Here is a 23,422-nt window from a genome sequence, read left to right on the forward strand (position 1 = left end):
GTCCTGGCCGACCGGGCGAGGGTCGCCCCGCCCCGGCCCCCCGCCCCCCGCGCCCATCCTGCCTCTCAGTGCGCTGCCAGGGAGAGGGGTCAGGAGACGGGGCGGCGGCGGCCAGGGCCCCCAGGGCCCCCAGGCCAGTGCAGGCCAGGGGCCCACTGCTGGAGGCAGAGGAAGGGCTGGCCGTTGCTGTTCGGGCCGGTGTCCGCCAGACGGCGCCAAAGCGCCAGCTGAGCAGCTCTGCCTGGCCCTGGCTGCCTGCATCTCTGGGCTCCCAGGAAGGGATGGGAGCTGGATGGACGGAGGGATGGAAGGAACCTGGGGGGGCGGGGAGGAGCGGGGCGGGGGGCGCCCACGGCCTGGTTTGGGTGTGTGGGTGGGTGTGTGGGTGGGTGTGGGTGCTTGCGTGTGTGTGCGCGCGTGCCCGTGCGTCCTGTGCCTCTGACCCGCGGGCTCCTCAGTTTGCCTCAAGTCAGTGAGGGGCCGGAGTCCTGCCATCCCGTGTGCTGGAGTGAATTCGTGTTGGGGCGCGAGGCCCGAGGATCTGGGCAGTGGACAGGCTGCCTGGGCTCTGAGGGTCCGCGGCTGGTTTGGAGGCAGAGGGCTGGAGCCAGAGACACGGGGCTTGGACGTGGGAACGTGCGGTTTTTTGCCCAGCTCCGGCGGGGAGTTGGGCTCCTGGGAAGCCGGGCTTCGGGTCCTGCACGCGAGGCAGCGTGTCAGGGGGTTGGCCCCTCGGGGGAGGCGGGCCGTGCTCCTCGCTGTGCTCCTCGTGTCCAGAGAGCGTCGCAAGCTGGTGCTCCCCTCGCCACCGGAGCCGCCTCACCCTCTGCGGGACCCCCCTCTCCCCCATCAAACCAGGGAAGGGGCGTATCCCCCGGCAGGTACCGCCTTTCAAGCTGAGTCGCCGGGATGCCGGGGGCCCGTGTCAAAGCCGGCCCTTGGCACTGAGGCAGGGGGGTGGCCGACACCAAAACGTTGGGGTGGTGTCGGGTGGGGTGTGTGCCCCGGCCGTGCTCGCGAGGGTCGTGGCCCGGCTCCCGGAGCCTTTCGGGGTGGGCGGAGGGAGGGGCGGGAGGAAGGGACGCTGGCCCGAGGCCCCGGCCGGTGCAGGCCAGCGCTGGGCTGTGGGAGGCGGAGGAAGGGCTGCGAGGGGCTGTCCGCGCACACGCCGGCCAGAAGGCCCCAGGGCAGCCGCGGGAGCCCCTCTGCCGGCACGCGGCCCACATCTCCAGGCTCAGCTAGGCCGTGGGCGGTGGACCGGTGGAGGAGACCCAGCGAGCTGCCCAGCTGCCCAGATGCCCGCGTTTGGGTCCAGGGCGCCTCTGACCCGGTGGCCCAACGTGCCTCCGCTCCGGCGAAGGGCCCAGGTGCCGCCACCACCGCTAGGGCCCCAGGCCTGCGTGGTCAGGTGACCCAGTGTCTAGGGAGTTGGCTGGGCTGGCCCGGGCCCGAGGGCCCTCTGCTTGTTAGGAGGCACTGCACCGGGCCCAGAAATACCGGGCCGGGATCCGAGACGCGCCGTGCCCTAGGTTTAGAAAGAGGCCGGCGTGGCGTCCGGCTTCTGGCCAGCTGGGCCCTCGGTCGTGAAGGCAGCTTCCAGGCGCTGGTCTTTCGGGGTAGGGGCGAGGGGGTTGCCTGGGAGCGGGCGGGAGGACCGAGCCTATCCCCGGGCCCCTTCCCTCCGGAAGATCCTGCCCCTCTCCGCTCCGCCCGAGCCTGCTCCTCCTCCGCTGGACCCCTGTGCCCAGGCGCCTCGCCGCATCATCCAGGTAAAAGCGACAACCCCCTGGGAGGTCCCTGCTCTCGAGCTCGCATGCCAGGGCCGAGGGCTGCCGATGGCCCGGCAGCCGGCCCTCCTGACTCCCAAGAGGCGGGGTGTCGGAGGTCACGGAGCGGGATGGTGTCCTGCGGGGTGAGTGTCCTGGCCGACCGGGCGAGGGTCGCCCCGCCCCGGCCCCCCGCCCCCCGCGCCCATCCTGCCTCTCAGTGCGCTGCCAGGGAGAGGGGTCAGGAGACGGGGCGGCGGCGGCCAGGGCCCCCAGGGCCCCCAGGCCAGTGCAGGCCAGGGGCCCACTGCTGGAGGCAGAGGAAGGGCTGGCCGTTGCTGTTCGGGCCGGTGTCCGCCAGACGGCGCCAAAGCGCCAGCGGAGCAGCTCTGCCTGGCCCTGGCTGCCTGCATCTCTGGGCTCCCAGGAAGGGATGGGAGCTGGATGGACGGAGGGATGGAAGGAACCTGGGGGGCGGGGAGGGGCGGGGGGGTGCGCCCACGGCCTGGTTTGGGTGTGTGGGTGGGTGTGTGGGTGGGTGTGGGTGCTTGCGTGTGTGTGCGCGCGTGCCCGTGCGTCCTGTGCCTCTGACCCGCGGGCTCCTCAGTTTGCCTCAAGTCAGTGAGGGGCCGGAGTCCTGCCATCCCGTGTGCTGGAGTGAATTCGTGTTGGGGCGCGAGGCCCGAGGATCTGGGCAGTGGACAGGCTGCCTGGGCTCTGAGGGTCCGCGGCTGGTTTGGAGGCAGAGGGCTGGAGCCAGAGACACGGGGCTTGGACGTGGGAACGTGCGGTTTTTTGCCCAGCTCCGGCGGGGAGTTGGGCTCCTGGGAAGCCGGGCTTCGGGTCCTGCACGCGAGGCAGCGTGTCAGGGGGTTGGCCCCTCGGGGGAGGCGGGCCGTGCTCCTCGCTGTGCTCCTCGTGTCCAGAGAGCGTCGCAAGCTGGTGCTCCCCTCGCCACCGGAGCCGCCTCACCCTCTGCGGGACCCCCCTCTCCCCCATCAAACCAGGGAAGGGGCGTATCCCCCGGCAGGTACCGCCTTTCAAGCTGAGTCGCCGGGATGCCGGGGGCCCGTGTCAAAGCCGGCCCTTGGCACTGAGGCAGGGGGGTGGCCGACACCAAAACGTTGGGGTGGTGTCGGGTGGGGTGTGTGCCCCGGCCGTGCTCGCGAGGGTCGTGGCCCGGCTCCCGGAGCCTTTCGGGGTGGGCGGAGGGAGGGGCGGGAGGAAGGGACGCTGGCCCGAGGCCCCGGCCGGTGCAGGCCAGCGCTGGGCTGTGGGAGGCGGAGGAAGGGCTGCGAGGGGCTGTCCGCGCACACGCCGGCCAGAAGGCCCCAGGGCAGCCGCGGGAGCCCCTCTGCCGGCACGCGGCCCACATCTCCAGGCTCAGCTAGGCCGTGGGCGGTGGACCGGTGGAGGAGACCCAGCGAGCTGCCCAGCTGCCCAGATGCCCGCGTTTGGGTCCAGGGCGCCTCTGACCCGGTGGCCCAACGTGCCTCCGCTCCGGCGAAGGGCCCAGGTGCCGCCACCACCGCTAGGGCCCCAGGCCTGCGTGGTCAGGTGACCCAGTGTCTAGGGAGTTGGCTGGGCTGGCCCGGGCCCGAGGGCCCTCTGCTTGTTAGGAGGCACTGCACCGGGCCCAGAAATACCGGGCCGGGATCCGAGACGCGCCGTGCCCTAGGTTTAGAAAGAGGCCGGCGTGGCGTCCGGCTTCTGGCCAGCTGGGCCCTCGGTCGTGAAGGCAGCTTCCAGGCGCTGGTCTTTCGGGGTAGGGGCGAGGGGGTTGCCTGGGAGCGGGCGGGAGGACCGAGCCTATCCCCGGGCCCCTTCCCTCCGGAAGATCCTGCCCCTCTCCGCTCCGCCCGAGCCTGCTCCTCCTCCGCTGGACCCCTGTGCCCAGGCGCCTCGCCGCATCATCCAGGTAAAAGCGACAACCCCCTGGGAGGTCCCTGCTCTCGAGCTCGCATGCCAGGGCCGAGGGCTGCCGATGGCCCGGCAGCCGGCCCTCCTGACTCCCAAGAGGCGGGGTGTCGGAGGTCACGGAGCGGGATGGTGTCCTGCGGGGTGAGTGTCCTGGCCGACGGGGCGAGGGTCGCCCCGCCCCGGCCCCCCGCCCCCCGCGCCCATCCTGCCTCTCAGTGCGCTGCCAGGGAGAGGGGTCAGGAGACGGGGCGGCGGCGGCCAGGGCCCCCAGGGCCCCCAGGCCAGTGCAGGCCAGGGGCCCACTGCTGGAGGCAGAGGAAGGGCTGGCCGTTGCTGTTCGGGCCGGTGTCCGCCAGACGGCGCCAAAGCGCCAGCGGAGCAGCTCTGCCTGGCCCTGGCTGCCTGCATCTCTGGGCTCCCAGGAAGGGATGGGAGCTGGATGGACGGAGGGATGGAAGGAACCTGGGGGGCGGGGAGGGGCGGGGGGGTGCGCCCACGGCCTGGTTTGGGTGTGTGGGTGGGTGTGTGGGTGGGTGTGGGTGCTTGCGTGTGTGTGCGCGCGTGCCCGTGCGTCCTGTGCCTCTGACCCGCGGGCTCCTCAGTTTGCCTCAAGTCAGTGAGGGGCCGGAGTCCTGCCATCCCGTGTGCTGGAGTGAATTCGTGTTGGGGCGCGAGGCCCGAGGATCTGGGCAGTGGACAGGCTGCCTGGGCTCTGAGGGTCCGCGGCTGGTTTGGAGGCAGAGGGCTGGAGCCAGAGACACGGGGCTTGGACGTGGGAACGTGCGGTTTTTTGCCCAGCTCCGGCGGGGAGTTGGGCTCCTGGGAAGCCGGGCTTCGGGTCCTGCACGCGAGGCAGCGTGTCAGGGGGTTGGCCCCTCGGGGGAGGCGGGCCGTGCTCCTCGCTGTGCTCCTCGTGTCCAGAGAGCGTCGCAAGCTGGTGCTCCCCTCGCCACCGGAGCCGCCTCACCCTCTGCGGGACCCCCCTCTCCCCCATCAAACCAGGGAAGGGGCGTATCCCCCGGCAGGTACCGCCTTTCAAGCTGAGTCGCCGGGATGCCGGGGGCCCGTGTCAAAGCCGGCCCTTGGCACTGAGGCAGGGGGGTGGCCGACACCAAAACGTTGGGGTGGTGTCGGGTGGGGTGTGTGCCCCGGCCGTGCTCGCGAGGGTCGTGGCCCGGCTCCCGGAGCCTTTCGGGGTGGGCGGAGGGAGGGGCGGGAGGAAGGGACGCTGGCCCGAGGCCCCGGCCGGTGCAGGCCAGCGCTGGGCTGTGGGAGGCGGAGGAAGGGCTGCGAGGGGCTGTCCGCGCACACGCCGGCCAGAAGGCCCCAGGGCAGCCGCGGGAGCCCCTCTGCCGGCACGCGGCCCACATCTCCAGGCTCAGCTAGGCCGTGGGCGGTGGACCGGTGGAGGAGACCCAGCGAGCTGCCCAGCTGCCCAGATGCCCGCGTTTGGGTCCAGGGCGCCTCTGACCCGGTGGCCCAACGTGCCTCCGCTCCGGCGAAGGGCCCAGGTGCCGCCACCACCGCTAGGGCCCCAGGCCTGCGTGGTCAGGTGACCCAGTGTCTAGGGAGTTGGCTGGGCTGGCCCGGGCCCGAGGGCCCTCTGCTTGTTAGGAGGCACTGCACCGGGCCCAGAAATACCGGGCCGGGATCCGAGACGCGCCGTGCCCTAGGTTTAGAAAGAGGCCGGCGTGGCGTCCGGCTTCTGGCCAGCTGGGCCCTCGGTCGTGAAGGCAGCTTCCAGGCGCTGGTCTTTCGGGGTAGGGGCGAGGGGGTTGCCTGGGAGCGGGCGGGAGGACCGAGCCTATCCCCGGGCCCCTTCCCTCCGGAAGATCCTGCCCCTCTCCGCTCCGCCCGAGCCTGCTCCTCCTCCGCTGGACCCCTGTGCCCAGGCGCCTCGCCGCATCATCCAGGTAAAAGCGACAACCCCCTGGGAGGTCCCTGCTCTCGAGCTCGCATGCCAGGGCCGAGGGCTGCCGATGGCCCGGCAGCCGGCCCTCCTGACTCCCAAGAGGCGGGGTGTCGGAGGTCACGGAGCGGGATGGTGTCCTGCGGGGTGAGTGTCCTGGCCGACCGGGCGAGGGTCGCCCCGCCCCGGCCCCCCGCCCCCCGCGCCCATCCTGCCTCTCAGTGCGCTGCCAGGGAGAGGGGTCAGGAGACGGGGCGGCGGCGGCCAGGGCCCCCAGGGCCCCCAGGCCAGTGCAGGCCAGGGGCCCACTGCTGGAGGCAGAGGAAGGGCTGGCCGTTGCTGTTCGGGCCGGTGTCCGCCAGACGGCGCCAAAGCGCCAGCGGAGCAGCTCTGCCTGGCCCTGGCTGCCTGCATCTCTGGGCTCCCAGGAAGGGATGGGAGCTGGATGGACGGAGGGATGGAAGGAACCTGGGGGGCGGGGAGGGGCGGGGGGGTGCGCCCACGGCCTGGTTTGGGTGTGTGGGTGGGTGTGTGGGTGGGTGTGGGTGCTTGCGTGTGTGTGCGCGCGTGCCCGTGCGTCCTGTGCCTCTGACCCGCGGGCTCCTCAGTTTGCCTCAAGTCAGTGAGGGGCCGGAGTCCTGCCATCCCGTGTGCTGGAGTGAATTCGTGTTGGGGCGCGAGGCCCGAGGATCTGGGCAGTGGACAGGCTGCCTGGGCTCTGAGGGTCCGCGGCTGGTTTGGAGGCAGAGGGCTGGAGCCAGAGACACGGGGCTTGGACGTGGGAACGTGCGGTTTTTTGCCCAGCTCCGGCGGGGAGTTGGGCTCCTGGGAAGCCGGGCTTCGGGTCCTGCACGCGAGGCAGCGTGTCAGGGGGTTGGCCCCTCGGGGGAGGCGGGCCGTGCTCCTCGCTGTGCTCCTCGTGTCCAGAGAGCGTCGCAAGCTGGTGCTCCCCTCGCCACCGGAGCCGCCTCACCCTCTGCGGGACCCCCCTCTCCCCCATCAAACCAGGGAAGGGGCGTATCCCCCGGCAGGTACCGCCTTTCAAGCTGAGTCGCCGGGATGCCGGGGGCCCGTGTCAAAGCCGGCCCTTGGCACTGAGGCAGGGGGGTGGCCGACACCAAAACGTTGGGGTGGTGTCGGGTGGGGTGTGTGCCCCGGCCGTGCTCGCGAGGGTCGTGGCCCGGCTCCCGGAGCCTTTCGGGGTGGGCGGAGGGAGGGGCGGGAGGAAGGGACGCTGGCCCGAGGCCCCGGCCGGTGCAGGCCAGCGCTGGGCTGTGGGAGGCGGAGGAAGGGCTGCGAGGGGCTGTCCGCGCACACGCCGGCCAGAAGGCCCCAGGGCAGCCGCGGGAGCCCCTCTGCCGGCACGCGGCCCACATCTCCAGGCTCAGCTAGGCCGTGGGCGGTGGACCGGTGGAGGAGACCCAGCGAGCTGCCCAGCTGCCCAGATGCCCGCGTTTGGGTCCAGGGCGCCTCTGACCCGGTGGCCCAACGTGCCTCCGCTCCGGCGAAGGGCCCAGGTGCCGCCACCACCGCTAGGGCCCCAGGCCTGCGTGGTCAGGTGACCCAGTGTCTAGGGAGTTGGCTGGGCTGGCCCGGGCCCGAGGGCCCTCTGCTTGTTAGGAGGCACTGCACCGGGCCCAGAAATACCGGGCCGGGATCCGAGACGCGCCGTGCCCTAGGTTTAGAAAGAGGCCGGCGTGGCGTCCGGCTTCTGGCCAGCTGGGCCCTCGGTCGTGAAGGCAGCTTCCAGGCGCTGGTCTTTCGGGGTAGGGGCGAGGGGGTTGCCTGGGAGCGGGCGGGAGGACCGAGCCTATCCCCGGGCCCCTTCCCTCCGGAAGATCCTGCCCCTCTCCGCTCCGCCCGAGCCTGCTCCTCCTCCGCTGGACCCCTGTGCCCAGGCGCCTCGCCGCATCATCCAGGTAAAAGCGACAACCCCCTGGGAGGTCCCTGCTCTCGAGCTCGCATGCCAGGGCCGAGGGCTGCCGATGGCCCGGCAGCCGGCCCTCCTGACTCCCAAGAGGCGGGGTGTCGGAGGTCACGGAGCGGGATGGTGTCCTGCGGGGTGAGTGTCCTGGCCGACCGGGCGAGGGTCGCCCCGCCCCGGCCCCCCGCCCCCCGCGCCCATCCTGCCTCTCAGTGCGCTGCCAGGGAGAGGGGTCAGGAGACGGGGCGGCGGCGGCCAGGGCCCCCAGGGCCCCCAGGCCAGTGCAGGCCAGGGGCCCACTGCTGGAGGCAGAGGAAGGGCTGGCCGTTGCTGTTCGGGCCGGTGTCCGCCAGACGGCGCCAAAGCGCCAGCGGAGCAGCTCTGCCTGGCCCTGGCTGCCTGCATCTCTGGGCTCCCAGGAAGGGATGGGAGCTGGATGGACGGAGGGATGGAAGGAACCTGGGGGGGCGGGGAGGAGCGGGGCGGGGGGCGCCCACGGCCTGGTTTGGGTGTGTGGGTGGGTGTGTGGGTGGGTGTGGGTGCTTGCGTGTGTGTGCGCGCGTGCCCGTGCGTCCTGTGCCTCTGACCCGCGGGCTCCTCAGTTTGCCTCAAGTCAGTGAGGGGCCGGAGTCCTGCCATCCCGTGTGCTGGAGTGAATTCGTGTTGGGGCGCGAGGCCCGAGGATCTGGGCAGTGGACAGGCTGCCTGGGCTCTGAGGGTCCGCGGCTGGTTTGGAGGCAGAGGGCTGGAGCCAGAGACACGGGGCTTGGACGTGGGAACGTGCGGTTTTTTGCCCAGCTCCGGCGGGGAGTTGGGCTCCTGGGAAGCCGGGCTTCGGGTCCTGCACGCGAGGCAGCGTGTCAGGGGGTTGGCCCCTCGGGGGAGGCGGGCCGTGCTCCTCGCTGTGCTCCTCGTGTCCAGAGAGCGTCGCAAGCTGGTGCTCCCCTCGCCACCGGAGCCGCCTCACCCTCTGCGGGACCCCCCTCTCCCCCATCAAACCAGGGAAGGGGCGTATCCCCCGGCAGGTACCGCCTTTCAAGCTGAGTCGCCGGGATGCCGGGGGCCCGTGTCAAAGCCGGCCCTTGGCACTGAGGCAGGGGGGTGGCCGACACCAAAACGTTGGGGTGGTGTCGGGTGGGGTGTGTGCCCCGGCCGTGCTCGCGAGGGTCGTGGCCCGGCTCCCGGAGCCTTTCGGGGTGGGCGGAGGGAGGGGCGGGAGGAAGGGACGCTGGCCCGAGGCCCCGGCCGGTGCAGGCCAGCGCTGGGCTGTGGGAGGCGGAGGAAGGGCTGCGAGGGGCTGTCCGCGCACACGCCGGCCAGAAGGCCCCAGGGCAGCCGCGGGAGCCCCTCTGCCGGCACGCGGCCCACATCTCCAGGCTCAGCTAGGCCGTGGGCGGTGGACCGGTGGAGGAGACCCAGCGAGCTGCCCAGCTGCCCAGATGCCCGCGTTTGGGTCCAGGGCGCCTCTGACCCGGTGGCCCAACGTGCCTCCGCTCCGGCGAAGGGCCCAGGTGCCGCCACCACCGCTAGGGCCCCAGGCCTGCGTGGTCAGGTGACCCAGTGTCTAGGGAGTTGGCTGGGCTGGCCCGGGCCCGAGGGCCCTCTGCTTGTTAGGAGGCACTGCACCGGGCCCAGAAATACCGGGCCGGGATCCGAGACGCGCCGTGCCCTAGGTTTAGAAAGAGGCCGGCGTGGCGTCCGGCTTCTGGCCAGCTGGGCCCTCGGTCGTGAAGGCAGCTTCCAGGCGCTGGTCTTTCGGGGTAGGGGCGAGGGGGTTGCCTGGGAGCGGGCGGGAGGACCGAGCCTATCCCCGGGCCCCTTCCCTCCGGAAGATCCTGCCCCTCTCCGCTCCGCCCGAGCCTGCTCCTCCTCCGCTGGACCCCTGTGCCCAGGCGCCTCGCCGCATCATCCAGGTAAAAGCGACAACCCCCTGGGAGGTCCCTGCTCTCGAGCTCGCATGCCAGGGCCGAGGGCTGCCGATGGCCCGGCAGCCGGCCCTCCTGACTCCCAAGAGGCGGGGTGTCGGAGGTCACGGAGCGGGATGGTGTCCTGCGGGGTGAGTGTCCTGGCCGACCGGGCGAGGGTCGCCCCGCCCCGGCCCCCCGCCCCCCGCGCCCATCCTGCCTCTCAGTGCGCTGCCAGGGAGAGGGGTCAGGAGACGGGGCGGCGGCGGCCAGGGCCCCCAGGGCCCCCAGGCCAGTGCAGGCCAGGGGCCCACTGCTGGAGGCAGAGGAAGGGCTGGCCGTTGCTGTTCGGGCCGGTGTCCGCCAGACGGCGCCAAAGCGCCAGCGGAGCAGCTCTGCCTGGCCCTGGCTGCCTGCATCTCTGGGCTCCCAGGAAGGGATGGGAGCTGGATGGACGGAGGGATGGAAGGAACCTGGGGGGGCGGGGAGGAGCGGGGCGGGGGGCGCCCACGGCCTGGTTTGGGTGTGTGGGTGGGTGTGTGGGTGGGTGTGGGTGCTTGCGTGTGTGTGCGCGCGTGCCCGTGCGTCCTGTGCCTCTGACCCGCGGGCTCCTCAGTTTGCCTCAAGTCAGTGAGGGGCCGGAGTCCTGCCATCCCGTGTGCTGGAGTGAATTCGTGTTGGGGCGCGAGGCCCGAGGATCTGGGCAGTGGACAGGCTGCCTGGGCTCTGAGGGTCCGCGGCTGGTTTGGAGGCAGAGGGCTGGAGCCAGAGACACGGGGCTTGGACGTGGGAACGTGCGGTTTTTTGCCCAGCTCCGGCGGGGAGTTGGGCTCCTGGGAAGCCGGGCTTCGGGTCCTGCACGCGAGGCAGCGTGTCAGGGGGTTGGCCCCTCGGGGGAGGCGGGCCGTGCTCCTCGCTGTGCTCCTCGTGTCCAGAGAGCGTCGCAAGCTGGTGCTCCCCTCGCCACCGGAGCCGCCTCACCCTCTGCGGGACCCCCCTCTCCCCCATCAAACCAGGGAAGGGGCGTATCCCCCGGCAGGTACCGCCTTTCAAGCTGAGTCGCCGGGATGCCGGGGGCCCGTGTCAAAGCCGGCCCTTGGCACTGAGGCAGGGGGGTGGCCGACACCAAAACGTTGGGGTGGTGTCGGGTGGGGTGTGTGCCCCGGCCGTGCTCGCGAGGGTCGTGGCCCGGCTCCCGGAGCCTTTCGGGGTGGGCGGAGGGAGGGGCGGGAGGAAGGGACGCTGGCCCGAGGCCCCGGCCGGTGCAGGCCAGCGCTGGGCTGTGGGAGGCGGAGGAAGGGCTGCGAGGGGCTGTCCGCGCACACGCCGGCCAGAAGGCCCCAGGGCAGCCGCGGGAGCCCCTCTGCCGGCACGCGGCCCACATCTCCAGGCTCAGCTAGGCCGTGGGCGGTGGACCGGTGGAGGAGACCCAGCGAGCTGCCCAGCTGCCCAGATGCCCGCGTTTGGGTCCAGGGCGCCTCTGACCCGGTGGCCCAACGTGCCTCCGCTCCGGCGAAGGGCCCAGGTGCCGCCACCACCGCTAGGGCCCCAGGCCTGCGTGGTCAGGTGACCCAGTGTCTAGGGAGTTGGCTGGGCTGGCCCGGGCCCGAGGGCCCTCTGCTTGTTAGGAGGCACTGCACCGGGCCCAGAAATACCGGGCCGGGATCCGAGACGCGCCGTGCCCTAGGTTTAGAAAGAGGCCGGCGTGGCGTCCGGCTTCTGGCCAGCTGGGCCCTCGGTCGTGAAGGCAGCTTCCAGGCGCTGGTCTTTCGGGGTAGGGGCGAGGGGGTTGCCTGGGAGCGGGCGGGAGGACCGAGCCTATCCCCGGGCCCCTTCCCTCCGGAAGATCCTGCCCCTCTCCGCTCCGCCCGAGCCTGCTCCTCCTCCGCTGGACCCCTGTGCCCAGGCGCCTCGCCGCATCATCCAGGTAAAAGCGACAACCCCCTGGGAGGTCCCTGCTCTCGAGCTCGCATGCCAGGGCCGAGGGCTGCCGATGGCCCGGCAGCCGGCCCTCCTGACTCCCAAGAGGCGGGGTGTCGGAGGTCACGGAGCGGGATGGTGTCCTGCGGGGTGAGTGTCCTGGCCGACCGGGCGAGGGTCGCCCCGCCCCGGCCCCCCGCCCCCCGCGCCCATCCTGCCTCTCAGTGCGCTGCCAGGGAGAGGGGTCAGGAGACGGGGCGGCGGCGGCCAGGGCCCCCAGGGCCCCCAGGCCAGTGCAGGCCAGGGGCCCACTGCTGGAGGCAGAGGAAGGGCTGGCCGTTGCTGTTCGGGCCGGTGTCCGCCAGACGGCGCCAAAGCGCCAGCGGAGCAGCTCTGCCTGGCCCTGGCTGCCTGCATCTCTGGGCTCCCAGGAAGGGATGGGAGCTGGATGGACGGAGGGATGGAAGGAACCTGGGGGGCGGGGAGGGGCGGGGGGGTGCGCCCACGGCCTGGTTTGGGTGTGTGGGTGGGTGTGTGGGTGGGTGTGGGTGCTTGCGTGTGTGTGCGCGCGTGCCCGTGCGTCCTGTGCCTCTGACCCGCGGGCTCCTCAGTTTGCCTCAAGTCAGTGAGGGGCCGGAGTCCTGCCATCCCGTGTGCTGGAGTGAATTCGTGTTGGGGCGCGAGGCCCGAGGATCTGGGCAGTGGACAGGCTGCCTGGGCTCTGAGGGTCCGCGGCTGGTTTGGAGGCAGAGGGCTGGAGCCAGAGACACGGGGCTTGGACGTGGGAACGTGCGGTTTTTTGCCCAGCTCCGGCGGGGAGTTGGGCTCCTGGGAAGCCGGGCTTCGGGTCCTGCACGCGAGGCAGCGTGTCAGGGGGTTGGCCCCTCGGGGGAGGCGGGCCGTGCTCCTCGCTGTGCTCCTCGTGTCCAGAGAGCGTCGCAAGCTGGTGCTCCCCTCGCCACCGGAGCCGCCTCACCCTCTGCGGGACCCCCCTCTCCCCCATCAAACCAGGGAAGGGGCGTATCCCCCGGCAGGTACCGCCTTTCAGGCTGAGTCGCCGGGATGCCGGGGGCCCGTGTCAAAGCCGGCCCTTGGCACTGAGGCAGGGGGGTGGCCGACACCAAAACGTTGGGGTGGTGTCGGGTGGGGTGTGTGCCCCGGCCGTGCTCGCGAGGGTCGTGGCCCGGCTCCCGGAGCCTTTCGGGGTGGGCGGAGGGAGGGGCGGGAGGAAGGGACGCTGGCCCGAGGCCCCGGCCGGTGCAGGCCAGCGCTGGGCTGTGGGAGGCGGAGGAAGGGCTGCGAGGGGCTGTCCGCGCACACGCCGGCCAGAAGGCCCCAGGGCAGCCGCGGGAGCCCCTCTGCCGGCACGCGGCCCACATCTCCAGGCTCAGCTAGGCCGTGGGCGGTGGACCGGTGGAGGAGACCCAGCGAGCTGCCCAGCTGCCCAGATGCCCGCGTTTGGGTCCAGGGCGCCTCTGACCCGGTGGCCCAACGTGCCTCCGCTCCGGCGAAGGGCCCAGGTGCCGCCACCACCGCTAGGGCCCCAGGCCTGCGTGGTCAGGTGACCCAGTGTCTAGGGAGTTGGCTGGGCTGGCCCGGGCCCGAGGGCCCTCTGCTTGTTAGGAGGCACTGCACCGGGCCCAGAAATACCGGGCCGGGATCCGAGACGCGCCGTGCCCTAGGTTTAGAAAGAGGCCGGCGTGGCGTCCGGCTTCTGGCCAGCTGGGCCCTCGGTCGTGAAGGCAGCTTCCAGGCGCTGGTCTTTCGGGGTAGGGGCGAGGGGGTTGCCTGGGAGCGGGCGGGAGGACCGAGCCTATCCCCGGGCCCCTTCCCTCCGGAAGATCCTGCCCCTCTCCGCTCCGCCCGAGCCTGCTCCTCCTCCGCTGGACCCCTGTGCCCAGGCGCCTCGCCGCATCATCCAGGTAAAAGCGACAACCCCCTGGGAGGTCCCTGCTCTCGAGCTCGCATGCCAGGGCCGAGGGCTGCCGATGGCCCGGCAGCCGGCCCTCCTGACTCCCAAGAGGCGGGGTGTCGGAGGTCACGGAGCGGGATGGTGTCCTGCGGGGTGAGTGTCCTGGCCGACCGGGCGAGGGTCGCCCCGCCCCGGCCCCCCGCCCCCCGCGCCCATCCTGCCTCTCAGTGCGCTGCCAGGGAGAGGGGTCAGGAGACGGGGCGGCGGCGGCCAGGGCCCCCAGGGCCCCCAGGCCAGTGCAGGCCAGGGGCCCACTGCTGGAGGCAGAGGAAGGGCTGGCCGTTGCTGTTCGGGCCGGTGTCCGCCAGACGGCGCCAAAGCGCCAGCGGAGCAGCTCTGCCTGGCCCTGGCTGCCTGCATCTCTGGGCTCCCAGGAAGGGATGGGAGCTGGATGGACGGAGGGATGGAAGGAACCTGGGGGGCGGGGAGGGGCGGGGGGGGCGCCCACGGCCTGGTTTGGGTGTGTGGGTGGGTGTGTGGCTGTGTGTGGGTGCTTGCGTGTGTGTGCGCGCGTGCCCGTGCGTCCTGTGCCTCTGACCCGCGGGCTCCTCAGTTTGCCTCAAGTCAGTGAGGGGCCGGAGTCCTGCCATCCCGTGTGCTGGAGTGAATTCGTGTTGGGGCGCGAGGCCCGAGGATCTGGGCAGTGGACAGGCTGCCTGGGCTCTGAGGGTCCGCGGATGGTTGGAAATAGACTGGGTAAAACACAGGTCAGATACACCGGTCTCCTAAGTCCGTGCCTTTTGGTATAGTTAACACCGCTTGGTGTTGGTTTCTCAATATGTTTCGTCATGAATGCAGCATTTTAGTGTAGTGCTATTTTCATTTGGGCTGTTGTCCTGTCGCTGGCTGGAGGATTGATCTTATCCCAGTGTTTTTCCCTGTATTTTTCCTCCTCATTCCTCCTGATTCTCCTCCTCCCTCCTGTACTTCTGTCCATGGTTCTTAGCTCAATCCAGTGCATATCCCCCTCGTTTATTTCAGTTCTCTGTCTTCATGTAAAACTGAATGTTGTGACTGATTATGGGGTTATTTTTACCTTAAAATTGGGGTTTCTGATTTCGCATATTTGGATTTTATGGAAGGATTTGAGAATGTCCTTGTCCACTTTGAGATAATCGTACCATCATCCATCATCGAGTTTAATATACCTCCTTTGAATACTTTCAGGAAATCGGGACATCATCCTGTCAGGTGCTCCCTGACCAGAAAGGTCATTTTTTTCTCTGGGAGGCAGAGGAAAATTTGGGATTTTCAGTTAAAGCAGTTGCATTCCAGAGGACCTCAGAGCACCCTCAGAACCCCTCTTCAGCTTCTATACTTTACTTTTGGGCTCAGAGAAACGCTTTAGTGTTGCTTGCCCTTCTATCAGATGCCCAGATCCTTCCATTTTAGTACATGGTGACTCTAAACTCTGGCCAATTTGCCTCACTGAGAATGGAGTAATAATTCTGCCATTACAGCTCTGGTTCATTTTTTGCATGGTTGGCTGGCTCGATTGCTAGAGAGTTTGACAACCTGTCCGGGATCTGGGTGAACTTTGATTTTTGGATCGGAAGTTTGGATTCAGAAATCTGGCTTGAATCTTTGGTTTGCAGTTTTCTAGAATCAGGCTGGATGGAAGTTTGGCTTCTGGCAAGCTGGGCTTCTGCTTGTGAAACCAGAATTTCAAACCGGTGGGTTTTTTTGGGGTTGGGCTTTGCCCCACCCTGTGTACTTCCTCTCCAGCTATCTCCACACCTTCCTTCTTCCTACTCACCTGAGCCTCTTCCCCTTCTGCAGACTCCTGTGACAGGGATCATACCTAAATCCAGGTAATGTGCATAAAGGCTGGGTGATCCTCGATTTCAAGCTGGGTCCAGGGCTGAAGGGTGCTGACTCAAAGACTGGTCATGTGACTTCAACAGGGGGGTGGCTGATTTCAGTGAGTAGGATGGTGTTGAGTGGGGTTAGTGCCAAGTTCTGCGATGGGAGGCATAGGAAGGGCTGAGAGTTGTTGTTAAAGCATATTCTAGTCAGACAGTGCCAGAGCACCAGCAGAGCCCCTCTGCAGCTCCCTGGCTGCACCTTCAGGCTGAAATACATGGTTGGCAATGGTTAGGTGGAACCCCAAGAGGTGCCCAGACCTGGGATATGTTTACAGGGCACCTCCTACCCTCTAGGCAATTTTCCTCACAAGGGGACATAGTTCTGCCATCACATTGATGGTTCAATTTCAGCATGGTTGGCTGGCCCAATGACCAGAGAGTTTGACAGGCTTTCTGGGTTCCTTTTGACTGTGTGGAGGTACAACTCTGGACCCAAAAATACCTGGCTTGACTCTTGGCTGGGCAGTTTTCTGGAATCGGGCTGATGTCACATCCTCCCCTGTAGGGTATTTCAGTGAGATGAGAAGCAGGAGAAAAAGAAAATCACTCTGGCACCTTCCCAAGACTAGGGCTTAAAAATTACATTCCCAGGAGTTCCCGTCATGGCACAGCAGAAACTAATCCAACTAGGAACCATGAGGTTGTGGGTTCAATCCCTGGCCTCACTCAGTGGGTTAAGGATCTGGCATTGCCGTGAGCTGTGGTATAGGTTGCAGATGTGGCTCGAATCCCGTGTTGCTGTGGCTGTGGCGTAGACCGGCAGCTATAGCTCCAATTAGACCCCTAGCCTGGGAACCTCCATATGCCGTGGATGTGGCCCTGAAAAGAGAAACGACAAAATAAATAAAATAAATTACATCCCCAGTGTTCATCACATATGTTTTGGGCCCAAAGGTCTGCCCCTGGAGAAACAAAAGGCAAGCTGACCCAAGGAAAGTGCCATACTCGGGCACCTGGGGCACCTGCTCAGGCTGAACATGCCCATGAGGTGCTGAAGACACAGCTGTGTCCCCTCCCTCAGGTGAGGCAATTTGGCAAGAGTATTAGAGGTGCCTTGTAACCAACCCCAAACCTAGGTGCATGCACTAAATGTTTTAGCAGTCCCTAAGCCTCATTTCTGAGATGAATTTCAGCCAGGGAGCTGCAGATGGGCTTTGTCTGTGCCCTTGCGCCACCAGCTCAAAACCAACACTCAGCCCTTCCTCCTGTTTCCCTCAGGAGCCCTACAAGCTACATTGGCCTTGGGTGGCCCAGACAGCTTGATTTTGTTTTTCCTTAGCTACAAAGCTGAATCAATGCCCTAGACACTGTGGTATTTCTCTCTCACAGTCTCGCAGAGTGTTCAACACAACCTATCTGATGCCAATACAGTAAAATCCTCTGCCTCCCCATCCATCGGGTCCTGAGAGCCCTCTTTAAATCACTCACATTGCCTTCATTCACAAGGCCTTCCTTTAGGGTCTGCTCCCTGAAACAGGGCTCAGAGACAGGAAAAAGAGGCTCAGGAGTTCCTGTTGTGGCTCAGTGGTTAACGAACCTGACTGGCATCCAAGACAATGTGGGTCTGATCCCTAGCCTCACTCAGTGGGTTAAGGATTTGGCATTGCCGTGAGATGTGGTGTAGGTCGCAGACACAGCTTGGATCCTGTATTGCTGTGGTTGTGGTGTAGACGGGCGGCTACAGCTCCGATTGGACGCCTAGCCTGGGAACCTCCATATGCCGTGGGTGCAGCCCTAGGAAGACAAAAAGACCAAAAAGAAAAAGAAAAAGAGGCTCAGATAGAAGGGGAAGAATGAGCTTTGGGGAGACCTCTGGAGAGAAAAAGCACAGGGATTTCCACAGAACCTGGAGGCTTGAAAATTGGCAGCCCAAGATTCAAGAGAGAGGATTTTTGAGTCTTTTGTCTAGAGAAACAAAAAAGCAATCGAAACCCAGAGAAGCTTTCAATATCTCTGGCTTCTGGGCCACCTAGGCAGGCTGAAATATTCAGCTGATGCTGAAGGCACACATATTTCCCCGTACTGAGATGAGGCGATTTGGGCCAGAGTAAGGGCCATCCTATAACCAACCCCAACATTCTGGGCATGTCCTGGGTGTTCCAGCAACCCATCTTCAACCCCAACTCTGAGCCTGGACGTTCTGCCAGGGAGGTGCATGTGGGCTCTGCCAGTGCTCTGGCGCCATCTGGTGGACGTATGCTCTAACAGCAACTCTTTGCTCTTCCTCCTGTTTCCCTCAGCAGCCCCTGGGGCTATACTGGCCTTAGACCCCTGCCAGCTTGATTTCATTCCTCCTCACCCTCTAAGTCTAATGATGTTCCCTACATATTGGGGTTATTTTACTGTCAAATCTCTCAGAGCACTCACTGCATCCTACCCCCACCATACATTAAAACCTGGTGCCTCCCCACCCACTGGGTCTTGAGAGCCTTCTTTAAATCAGTTACCCTGCCTTAGTTCATGAGAACTGCCTTTCGGCCTGCTCCCTGAAATAGGGGAAAAGGGGCTCAGATGGAGAGGGAAGAAGTTTGGCGAGATCATTTGAGAGAAAAAGGACAGAGATTAGCAAATCAGCCCACCAAAGCATCACCCCTTTTCCACGATCCATTCACAACCACCAGAATTTTTCCCCACGACAATCTTCTGCAGTCCAGATTCTTGAAAACTGCAAGCCCAAGATTCAAGACACATGTTTCTTGTCCAGCGTCCTGCCTCTCCAGAAATAAAGGGAAATCAAACCCCAGAGAACCTGTGGAGCACTTTCACCCCTGGGCTACCTAACCAGACTGGAAGTGCCCCAGTACATTCTGAAGTGACACCTATGATCCCTGTGTGAGGTGAGGCAATTTGGGGTGGAGCGACAAAGACCCAGAGCAGCAAACCCTCATCTCTGGGCTTGTCCATGGGGTTCTGTCAAACTTATCTCCTGCCCCATCTCAGACTGAAGGTGCAGCCAAGGAGCTGCAGACAGGCTGTGCCTTGCTCTGGCGCCATCCAGTGGTCATCCCCTCTAATACCAAATCTCAGCCCTTCCTCCCCGTTCCCTCTGGGATGCATGGCCTTGGGCACCTGCCAGCTTGATTTCCTTCCTCCTCTCCCTCTCAGCACACTGAGGTGCCCTACAGACAGGGCTGTTTCTCTCTCAAGCTCTCCCAGAGTTCTCACCCCATCCTACCCCACCCCATACATTAAAACCCTCTGCCTCCCACCTGCTGGATCTTGAGAGCCTTCTTTCAGTCTGCCTCAACTCATGATAAGTGCCCTTTAAGTCTGCTTCCTGAAGCAGAGGTAAGATACGGGGGGCGGGGGAAGGTTCAAAGGACAGAAAAGTAAGTTTAGGGAAATATCTTAAGGGAAAATTCACAGTGATTTGCACAACTGCCAACCAACATATTACAACTTTTACATGCTGCATTCATGAATAACAGCCCCCTTTTGTACATGGTAAACCCACAGAGTCCATGGGCTTTCAAACTGAAAGCCCAAGATTCAAGACAGATGTTTTTGGGTCGTGAGTCGTATCTCTCCTGAAACAGGGGAAGTCTGACCTCAGAGAACCTGTCAAATGCTCTGGCACCTGGGCCATACGTACAGGCTGGAAAAGCCCATGAGATGCTGAAGACAAACATGTTTTCACTCTCTGAATGAGCAATTTTGGGCCAGAGAGTCAGAGGTGCTCTATGATTCACCCCAACACTCTGGGCAGGTCTTGGGTTTCCACCAATCTGAACCTGGAGATGCAGCCAGGAAGCAACAGTTGGGCTCAGCTGGTGCTCTGGTGCCATCCAGCAGCCAGCAGCTTTAACACCAACTCAGCCCTTCCTCCTGTTTCCCTCATCAGGCCCTGAGGCTGTACTCACCTTGGTTATCTGCCGGCCTGATTTTGTTCCTCCTCACCCTCTAAGCACAATGAAGGGCTCTACAGACTTGGCTATTTCTCTGTCAAAGTCTCTCAGAGCACTCACCACCTCCTACCCCACCTCAATCCATTAAAACCCTCTGCTTACCCACCACTGGGTCTTGAGAGCCTTCTTAAAACCAATCACTCTGTCTTATTTAATTCACAGGACCTGCTTTAGATATGCTTCCAAAATAGGGGTCAGAGACAGGAAAATGAGGCTTAGGTGGAAAGGGAAGAAGGAAGTTTGGCATTATCTTGTGAGAAACCAAGCACAGAATTTCACACAGCCACCCACCAAAACATCACCCTGTTTACATGCTCCATTCACAACCACAAGCACATTTTTTTCCCACATAACAATCCTACACTGGCCAAAGGCTTGAAATTTTCAAATCCAGGATTGAAGAAAGATGTTTCTCAAAGTCCTCCCTTTCTAGAAAAAAAAAAAAAAAGGAACACAGACCCCAGAAAACCTGTGGAACACTTTCACCACTGGGCTACCTAACCAGACTGGAAGTTCCCCAGTACATTCAGGAGCAACAACCTATGTCCCCGAATTGCCTGTGAGGTGAGGCAATTTGGGATGGAGCGACAAAAACCCAGAATAACCAGTCATCTCTGAGCTTGTCCCACGGGGTTCTGCCAAACTTATCTCCAGCCCTCTCTCTGTCACTGAAGGTGCAACCAAGGAGATGCAGGCAGGATCTGCTGGTACCCTGGCATCTCCTTGAGAATAGCCACTCTAACACCAACTCTTAGCCCTTCCTCCTGTTTCCCTCAGCAGCCTTCTAACCTGCATGGGTCTTGGGCGCCAGCAAGCTTGATTTCATTCCTCCTCACCCTCTAAGTGCAGTCATGTGCCCTACAGACTGGGCTTGTTCTCTCTCAAAGTCTTCCAGGGCACTCACCCCAACCTACCCCACTCCAATATATTAAAACCCTTTGCTTCCCCACCCACTGGATCTTGAGAGCCTTCTTTAAATTGATCAGCCTGCTTTCATTCACAAGACCTCCCTTAAAGTCTGCTCCCTGTGAAATAGAGGTTGGAAGCTTAAAACAACAACAACAACAAAAAAAAAAAACCACACACACACACAAAAAAAAAAACAGAAGAGGAAAGTTTGGGGTGATGTCCTGAGGGAAATAGCACATGGATTTGAACAGCCACCCACCAAGATTATCTCAACTGTTACGAGCTCCAGTCATGACCATTAGCCCCTTTTTACACATGACAGCTTCATGGCAGCCAGTGGCTTGAAAATTGTAAGTCCAAGACTCAAGACAGATATTTTCAAGAGGCCAGAATCCTGCCTCTTGAAAAACATAGGCTGATCTGATCCCAGGGATCTTGTCAAACTCTTTGTCCCCTGGGCCACCTGACCAGGTTGGAATAGACCATCAGAGGCTGAAGGCACACATGTTTCTTCTTCCTGAGGTGATACAATTGGGCCAGAGTCAAAGGTGCCCTGCAATTAATCCCAGCCCTCTGGGCACATCCTGTGGGTTCACAACCCACCTTCTGCCCCATTTCTGAGCCTGGAGGCACTGCCAGGGAGGTGCAGATGGGCTCTGTCTGTATTCTTGCGCCCCCCGGTGGCCATCTGCTCTAACACCAACTCTCAGCCCTTCCCCCTTTCTTCCAAAGCAGCCCTGGGACTGCACTGGCCTTGGATACCTTCCAGCTTGGGTTTCTTCCAGATCTCCCTCTCAACCCAAGGAAATACCCTGCAGAGTCATGACTTTCTCAACATCTCCCAGTGCACTCACCCCACCCTAGACCGCCACACTACCTGAGATCTGTCAGCAGGCCAGCATTTTCAATCCTGTGAGGAGGATTTAAAACAACCAGCACCCTTTAGCCCTGTGACCCAGTCTGAAATCAGTAAACCTCCCCCCATATACACGTTACAGGGTTTTAGATAGGTCCCCCTAACAAGGTTCAGGCAGAGAAGGAAGAGGTTCAGCTGGAAAGGGAAGCAGGAAATTTGGGGAGAACTCTTGAGAGAAATAATCACAGGGATTCCCAGCTTAGCCCACCAATATATCACAATGTTTCCATGCTCCCTTCCTGAATTACAGTCCCCTTCCCACATGATAACTCCATGCAAGCCAGAGGTTTGAAAATTGCAAGCCTGAGTTCAAGACAGATGTTTCCTGGCCCAGAATCCTGCCCAGCGCTAAACAAAGGGCAATCTGACCCCCCAGTGAATGTGTCAAACTCTCTGGCCACTGCCCCCTTCCCCCGACCAGACTAAAAATGCCCATCAGATTCTGAAGCCATAGGTGTGTCCCCTTCCTGAGGTGAGGTATTTGGGGCCAAAGAGTCAGATGTGCCCTGTAACCAATACCACAACACTGGGCACATCTTGGGGGTTCCACCAACACATCTTCAGCCCTGTCTCTGAGCCTGGAGGTGCAGCCAGGAAGATGTAGTTGGGTCTGCTGCTGCTCTGGCACCATCTGGTGATCCTCAGCTCTAAAAGCACCTTTCAGTTCTTCCTTCTGTTTCCCTCAGCAGCTCCTCAGGACTGTGCTGGCCTTTGGCACCTGCCAGCTAGATTTCCCACCTCCTCACCTTTTAAGCACCATGATGTGCCATACAAACCAGGCTATTTACCTCTCAAGGTCTCCCAGAGCACTCACCCCAACACATTATATCTCTCTGCCTTCCCATCCACTGGTTCATGAGAGCCTTCTTTAATTCAATCATCCTGTTCTAATTCATAACTCCTGTCTACAGGTCTGCTCTCTGAAACAGACATCAGACACAGAAGAAAGAAGCTTAGATGGAAGTGGAAGAATGAACTTTGGATAGAACTCTTGTGAGAAAAAGCGCAGAATTCCCAGAGCTGCCCAATAAAATATCACATTTTTTTATGTGCTCCATTGATGACCACCTGCCCTTTTTTTCACATGAGAATTTCACAGAGGCTGGAAGCTTGAAAACTGCAAGCCCAAGATTGAAGACATATTTTGGATGCAGACTCCTGCCACTCAAGACACAAAGGGCACTATGACCTTAGAGGACCAGTCAAACTCTCTGTCCCCTGAGCAACTGGTCTAGACTGGAAATACCCATCAGATGCTGAAGGCACACGTATTTCCCCTTCCTGAGGCGAGGCAATGTAAAGAGTCAGAGGTGCCCTGGAATTAGTCCCAATACTCTGGACACATCCTGCAGGTTCCATCTCTAATCCAATTTCCGAGACTGGAGGTGCAGCCAGGGAGGTGAAGAGAGGCTCTCTCTGCTGGTGCTCTAACAACAACTCTCAGCCCCTCTTTGCTCCTTGAGCAGCCCCCAGGGGCTGTATTGACCTTAGACAACTGACTACCAGGTTGATGTCCTTCCTCCTCACCCTTTATGTGCAATGGCTTGCTTTGCACACTGGGGTACTTCACTCTCAAACTTTCCCAGAACACTCACCACAACCTACCCCAAACCAATACATTAAAACTCTCTGCCTCCCTACCCACTGGGTCTTGAGAGCCTTTAAAAAAAATCAATCAGGCTGTCTTAATTCATAAGAATTGCTCTAGGCTTGCTCCCTGAAACAGAGATAGGAAACTGGAAAAAGAGGCTCAGATGTAGAGAGAAGAAGTTGGCCAGATCTTTTGAAAGAAAAAGCACAAATCAGCCCACCAAAGCATCACCCCTTTTCCACGATCCATTCACAACCACCAGCATTTTTCCCCACATGACAATCTTCTGCAGTCCAGATTCTTGAAAACTGCAAGCCCAAGATTCAAGACACATGTTTCTTGTCCATAGTTCTGCCTCTCTAGAAACTAAGGGAAATCAAACCCCAGAGAACCTGTGGAGCACTTTCACCCCTGGGCTACCTAACCAGACTGGAAGTGCCCCAGTACATTCTGAAGTGACACCTGTGATCCCTGTGTGAGATGAGGCAATTTGGAATGGGGCGACAAAGACCCAGAGTAACCAACCCCTCATCTCTGGGTTTGTCCATGGGTTTCTTCCAAACTTGTTTCCATCCAGCACCATCTCTTCAGCAAAACTGAAGGTGCAAGAAGCCAAGGAGAGGCAGCTGGGCTCTGCCTGTGCTCTGGCGCCATCTGGTAGACGTCCCCTCTAACAACTCCCAGCCCTTCTTGTGGTTCCCTCAGTAGCCCTCTGGGATGCACTGGCCTTGGGACCTGCCAGCTTGATTTCCTTCCTACTCATCCTTTTAGTGCAACACTGTGCCCAACAGACCTGGCTAATTCTCTCTCAAAGTGTCCCAGAGCACTCACCTCAACCTACTCCTCCCAAATACATTAAATTTCTCTGCCTCCCCACCCATTGGTAGAGCCTTGTTTAAGTCAACCATCATGCCTTAATTC

At 62.9% G+C, this 23,422-nt stretch overlaps 1 protein-coding gene across 1 annotated transcript in view; it reads left to right on the forward strand.

Moving 5' to 3' along the window:
- The window catches only part of LOC146396818 (uncharacterized), a 38,724-nt gene extending 15,347 nt beyond the window's left edge, over positions 1-23,377 (forward strand). Inside the window, exons 2-3 of the mRNA XM_084997485.1 lie at positions 12,683-13,265; positions 21,822-23,377. Coding sequence (XP_084853611.1) covers positions 12,683-13,265; positions 21,822-21,907 — 669 coding nt within the window. The 3' untranslated portion in view covers positions 21,908-23,377. The remainder of the gene's footprint in view (positions 1-12,682; positions 13,266-21,821) is intronic.
- The last annotated feature ends 45 nt before the right edge of the window (positions 23,378-23,422 follow it).

Source organism: Sus scrofa, chromosome 14, assembly GCF_054392235.1.
Source record: "Sus scrofa isolate SSC_HxYL_T2T_F1_AM1 chromosome 14, Sscrofa_HxYL_maternal_Yorkshire_Landrace_v2.0, whole genome shotgun sequence".
NCBI classification, from domain to species: domain Eukaryota; kingdom Metazoa; phylum Chordata; class Mammalia; order Artiodactyla; family Suidae; genus Sus; species Sus scrofa.